The 6,238-nt window shown below is 62.6% G+C and overlaps 1 protein-coding gene across 3 annotated transcripts in view; it reads left to right on the top strand.

Annotated features, from left to right (window-relative positions):
- Positions 1 to 4,187: 4,187 nt before the first annotated feature.
- The window catches only part of MAP2K3 (mitogen-activated protein kinase kinase 3), a 35,316-nt gene continuing 33,265 nt past the window's right edge, over positions 4,188 to 6,238 (top strand). For 2 of the 3 annotated variants that reach the window (XM_075165393.1, XM_075165392.1), the window contains exon 1: positions 4,188 to 4,309. In XM_075165393.1, coding sequence (XP_075021494.1) covers positions 4,294 to 4,309 — 16 coding nt within the window. In that variant the 5' untranslated portion in view covers positions 4,188 to 4,293. Of the gene's footprint in view, positions 4,310 to 5,551; positions 5,580 to 6,238 lie in introns of those variants that run through there. The other variant, XM_075165395.1, reaches the window with a different exon arrangement.

Below are 6,238 nucleotides of genomic sequence, written 5' to 3'. Positions count from 1 at the left end.
CGCCACGTGCCCGCGCCCCAGCCAATGGCCGCGCCGCCGTTTTGTTTTGGTACAGGCGTCCGGCTCTTAAAGGGGCAGCGCACCTCCGACCCCACCGGACCCCACCGGACCTCAGCGGCGGGCCCCGGCGCCCCCGCGCGGGCTCGGGCTCGGGCTCGGGCTCGGGCTCGGGCTCACCCTCACCCTCACCCTCACCCTCACCTACTGCCGGTGCGGCCCTAATGCTCTGTATTGTTGCTGCAGTGGTGCACTGGTCCTGCAGTGGTGCACTGGTCCTGTACTGATGTACTGGTCCTGCAGTGGTGCACTGGTCCTGCAGTGGTGCACTGGTCCTGCAATGGTGCACTGGTCCTGTACTGGTGCACTGGTCCTGCAGTGGTGCACTGGTCCTGCAATGGTGTACTGGTCCTGTACTGGGTATTCTGTACTGGTTTACTGGTATTGCGCTGGGGCCCAGAACTGGGGCACTGGTGCTGCCCCACTGTGCCATCTGCTCTACAGTACTGGGTACCCTGTCCATGTACTGGGTTCTCTGCCCTGGTGCTGCGCTGTTACTGCCCTGTTGTGCTGGTACTGAACCGGCACACGGGACTGGTGTGGTGGTGCTGTGCTGGTGCCTTGCACTGACACTGCGGGGTGCGGTGGAAGCCCCAGGTCTTGGCCCTCCCCAGGAGCAGGCCCTTTCCCAGGGCTGGGGGGTCCGGCAGTACCCCACTGCGGGGCGATGCCACGTCCCGTCACCCTGCAGCACAGAAAACCCCAGGCAGCACCGGGAGGCTCGTCAGGGTGGCCACACTGCCACCGGCTTCGAGGTGCTCGTCCCAGTGGTCCCAAAAGCAAGGGAAACCTTGTGCATCAGCTGTCATGGGACACCACGGGTGCCTGCGGGGGACACAGATGCCATAATGACTGTTTGTGGAACAGTTGATCTAAGTGCACCCTCAAAAGCAGAGGCAACCTGAGCTTCCACGCACCACATCGTGTACATCGGGGTCTGCTCAATAACCTTGGTGTGTTCACCACATGCAAACCGAGGGGTGGAAATAGGGGGGTTTGTCTCCACGTCCGTGGAGCTGTAGCAGCAACACCTTGACATATTCGAACCGAAAGCTCTCGGAGGCAAGAGCTGAGCCTGTCCGAGGCGTCTGTACGCCGGCTGCGCAGCAGGGCAGGCTGGTGGCTGCCTGTGCAACAGGAAAAGCAGCAACACCTAGAATTAATCTGGAACTCATAATAGTTCACTGGCAGCTACTCTGCACCTAAATACTGTCTCGTGTAGCTTGGCCTTTGTTTACTCATCCCTTTGGCTCCTGCTCCCCGAGTTAGAGTCCATCAGCTGATTAATTCATCAGGCCACTCGAGTCGTTTGGTTTGTGCTGCTCCATCGGCCGGTGCCGGGTGCTGGTGTCCTGCCCGTCGGGGTCACGCTCTCCTGATCCCGCCGAGCACGAGCGCCTGCAGCACCCGCCAGCCCGCAGAAATAGGTGTCTGCTGGGGGAGAGGGCCTCATTACCCTCCTCCTTCATGAAAGGCTAGAAAATGTTGGTGGTGAGATGCTGTCCTTCTCCTCATCCCCTCCCTGGCAGCCTTCGCTCCGCCTGTGCTCCCACGCTGTATGGCGGTGCGGGAAGATAAAGACAGCAAAACACCCGGAGCAGGGGAATGCAGGGGAAGGCGAACACGCTGCAAACAGCCGGGCCCAGCACAGCTGCGATTTCGCAGGGAGGAAAATGAGTGGCACAAGCCCAAGGGCAAGGGGTAGCCTGGGGCGGGCAGAGATTGGAGCCCAATCCTGCACCCGGCTTGGAGCTGTGGGGGAGCGCTGATGCCCTTCAGCACAGTGATGCTCGGGGGAAAGTCAGTCGCTTTGCTGGGAAGCCTGAGGAGACAGGAGAAAGGAGAAGCAGGTTTTGCACAGACAGAGGTGAGGGGCTCCCCGCTGGCTCTCTCGGCGGCAGCTGTGCTGGGAACACCGGGGATGCCCCGTCCTGCCGTGGGTGGATTTCCAGACCAAGCCTGGTGCAGCCCCGCAGCGAGGGGCCAGCGCCGACGCGTCGAGTGCCAGCAGCAAAGGTCCCAGCGTGTCCGGTGGGGTCTGGCCCTGGGACGCACCCGCACTTCCTTCCCTTTCCTTCCAGAGCAAACCGCAGGTTTACCTACAGCACCCTAGAAACGCCAAGCAGCCTTCCAGGGGTGCCAAAAATCCAGCACCCTTGTCAAAATTTCTTGTCGGGCTCTGCCGGGACGCTTCGCTCTGCCTTTGCCTGTGATGATTCTGCCTCGGGCCAGCAATTACAGCTGCCTCTGATCTTTCAGATACAATTCTGCAGCAAAGAGTCTGCCGGGTCCGACGACAGCGGGTCAGGGAGACGGAGGAGGTGCAGGCAAAAGGAGCCATGCTGGCAGGCACGGAGAGGTTGCAGAAGGAGAGGGGCTCCCAGGAGGTCCCCATGCCCTGCCACTGAAGGGAAGGTGACCATATGCTGCCTCTGGTCCCTTCCTCGCAGCCCGCGGAGGTCGGTGGGCTCCCTCCCAGCCCCACGCCTTCCCACCCTGTTGGGTTTTGATGCTGAGCGTACCCAAATTTTCATTCGTGCTTCTGCAGCGCTCCTGTGCTTGGAAGGCCTCGGAATGGGCAACAACCCCCTGCTTGTGAAGTGCCTGGCGATTCAAGATGGATGAATAAACACCGGGCGGCTGTTTCATCCACCCCTGTAATTGCAGCCGGGGCCGGCGGCGATCTCCAGCCATGCCTGGGGATGCAGGCGGAGGAATGCCGTAGCATGCAATGAGCTTGGGGACAGCAGGGTCGTGCCCTGCGCTTGCAACGACACCCCAAGTGCCGCCAGCACCGAGGGCGGGTGTCGAAGCCGGTCCCACCGGTCCTCGCAGGTCCACGTCCAGCTGCACGTTTGCAAAAGTGCTAACGATGCTCTGCCCTGCAGCGGCACCCCCCGAATCTCACACCCAAACACTGGCCCAGCCCAAACCCGTTTGGATCAACCGGGCTGGAGTTCAAACCCCGTTGTTGATTCAGAGATTCGTACGGCTAAACGCCAGAAAGGTCCACTCTGCTCCCACCTCCTGCTTGCCCAGCCCAGGCAGTGACATCTGCAGCTCTTGCATCAGAGCTAATAGCCCTGCGGTTGAGCCGGAGCGGAGTTTTTTTAGAAAGACTCCTCGCCTGTGTTGAAAGACTTGAAAGGTGGTGAATCTACTACGTCTTTCGGGAAGGTAATTGCTCCCCCTGTTAAAAACCTGTAATTTATTTCCCATTTGAACTTTTCTGGCTTCAATTTGCAGCTGCCGGATCTCACACCATCGCTGCTGGATTCCAGGTCCGTTTGAGGCATCCTCAGACCCCAAGTCTGCCCAGCTCCTTCCCTCCTGCAGTGATTCCCTCGAGCTGTCTGGTATTGCGGCAGGTTTTCCAGCCCTCCAACTGATCCAAAATGCTCTGCAAAACGCAAAGCTGTGACAGACCAGCCGGGATTTCACCAGGGCTGCCTGCAGTTGCCACCCCTCCAACCCCTCCTTTGTATCTGTATGGATCCCGCTAGGAATTTCAGCCAGAAAATGGCACTCGTAATCTCCTTTTTTTGCTCGTTCAACTGCATCACTCACGTCCTGCTCAGCCGCTACGTTCAGCAGCCCAGCTCGGGTGTTTGGGGGAGCATCCTCGCCCCGAGACGTGCCACGGCACGTTGCTGGGCTGGGAGGGATCGATTCCTCAGTGACTCGGAAAGGAATAAATCCGCATCGATTTTTCAGCCAGACCCACCGGTGGGACCCACGGTGTGCAGAAGCAGGGACCCATGGAAGATGCGATGAGCTTGGCCGGTCTCAGCTGCACAGCACCAGCCTCCCAGTCCAGCATCACCCTCGTCCCCGCACTCCGTGCTCCCGTGCCGGGCGCGTGGGGCGAGGCGTGGCGCAGGGTCGTGCTGCCGGCAGGTCTCCGCGCCCCAAAGGCCACCTCTGCCCTGCGGGTGCCCCGGCGGGGTCACGCCGGTGGCGGGGACAGCGGGGACGCCCCGCTTGCATGCCAGCGCCGCTCTGCCGCCCGCTCGACTCACTTCACCCTCACAGCCGTGCCCGAGAACCGCGAAGCTCTTCCCGCGGAGGCAGTAACCACGCCTTCTCCCCGCCGCTGACCAATACCGCCGCGCGGGGAGGGGGCGGAGCCTGCTATCCGTCGCCCCGCCCCGCGGCTCTTCCTGGGTGGCCGCCGCGCTGGGCCGGAGTTTGCCGGGCGCCGCGCTCTGCCCGGGCGCAGCGGGGCCGCCGCCAGCCATGTCCCTGCCCAGAGGTAGGACCGGGGCCGGGGCCGGGGCCGGGCGAGGAGGGGGGTTGCTCCGCGGGGCTCGCTCTGCGGGGCTCCGGGCCGAGCGTTGCGGGGGGGAGCGGGGTTGAGCCGCGCTCTGGCGTAATCCGCGCGGCCGGGGTTGTTGCCCAACCACGCCGGGCGTGGGCTCCCCGCTGCCGCCGGTCGGGGCTTCCTCTGCGTGGGCCCCGCCTGCTGCCGGCTGAGGGCCGCGCTGCTCCCGGCCTGCAGCCCGGCATCGCTCGCTGGGGCCGGGGCCGGGCTCCCGCTTCCCCCTGAGCTGCAGAGCCCGGGGCTGCGTGGAGGGGAAGGCGAGCGAGCGGCCCGCGGGGCCTGCGGGGGAGGGAGGGGGCGAAGCGGGTGTTGGCGTGGAGAACGATAAAAATACGCGAGTTTCATCCGCTGCTGCCGGGGCCTTTCCCCCTGAAAGGAACCGCGCGTGGCAGCTCGGCGGGCGTCGTGGCTGGCGTGGAGCGGGGCCCTCGTCTCGGCCTACGGGGGCGAGGGTCCCGGTCCCCGCGGTTCGTTTGGATGGCCGAGGCATAGCTGCCATCCGACTCGGTGCCGGGAGCATCGCGGCGGAGTTTCCCATTGTCTCCGTCGTACGCGGCTGGCGAACGTGACCGTGTGTCACGGGTGTTATTTATAGAGCATCGCCGTGACTAAGGTGGCCGGGTCGCTGTCCCAAGGTGAGCGCCGGCTGGCAGGCATCGGCGCGGGATGACACCGCCGGCGTGCCGGGCTTGAGGAAGACGGGGAAATGGCTTCGCTGGTGTCTTGGTGCTCCCGGGAGCCGGTTGCATCAGCGCCGTGAGCGCAGGCCGGACGGAGGAGGGAGCACACGGAGTTCGGTTGCTGCCTCTTATCACCGGAATAAAATTTGAAGGGTATTCCTTGTTCGGGAGTGATGCACTGGAAACTTGAAGTCAGGAACCATGTGAGCAGATGAACGCACTTCGGCGTGACTTTTTTTTTCCCCCCCTTTTAAAATGATCCGTGTCTTAACCGGAGGGAATGTGGACCTGAGTTTCCTGTTTGCTGTGTAAGCAGGGTGTGAATCAGCAGCGATTTACGGTGCTGCTGAGCGGAGCTGCTGACTCACAGGTAGGAGCACATGCCTCCAGCCGCCGTCCCGCGTTGAAGGGGATCAACCGGGCTTCTTAAAAAGGCTCTCGCCCGGACGCCTGAGCCCAGACCTCTCGTTCGGCTCGCAGGTGCCGTGGGCGGTGCGTGGATGTGTGGATGGAGGGAAGAGGTGAGCCTGGCCAAGGGACCGCTCATGGCCTGTGGGAGACGAGGCCCGAGCTGGGCCCGGGAGGATTTTAGGGGAAGCGGTCTGGCCGACAGCAAAAGGCGATGCCTGCGGGAGCACCTGGGAGCGTGGTGCTTTCCTCGGAGGAAGTTTGGAACCCTTCTGTGTCTGCAGGTTTCTGGTTGCACGGGGCTGTTGGTTGTGACGAACCGGTTCATTCATACAATTACTCCTAATAGCCTTTGCTGGAGGTGTTGCACCTGTGCCGAGCGCGCCCGGTCTCTGCTGGCACCGGCGGCTCCAGGTCCCCATCTGACCCGAGCTCCTTTGCCTCCGTCGGGGCAGCATTCAGCACGGGGATCAATCCTGAGCATGTGTAACGCATCTGCCTCTTCAAAACCCTCTCCTCTCGTCCTGCCAGCCATCCACCGTGCCCCTCCTCGGTTTTGCATCTGCCTCGGCAGTACCAGCCCTCCCAGCGGCTTTGCCGGACGTGCGCTGCCGCGTAGGGATGCTCGCAGGTCCGAGTGCGTGCATCTGCTGCTGGGACTGCGGACGCTGCTTTTGCCTCTCCTTTCGGGGGGCAGATTTTAAGCTAAATTTCCCTAATTTTCCTTAGGGAAATTCAGCAAGCGGTCTTGGGTTTTCTTTTGCTGGTTGCT

Source organism: Calonectris borealis, chromosome 16 (assembly GCF_964195595.1).
Source record: "Calonectris borealis chromosome 16, bCalBor7.hap1.2, whole genome shotgun sequence".
NCBI lineage: Eukaryota > Metazoa > Chordata > Aves > Procellariiformes > Procellariidae > Calonectris > Calonectris borealis.
Note: the sequence above shows the minus strand (reverse complement) of the source record. Positions and strands in the feature narration are given on the sequence as shown.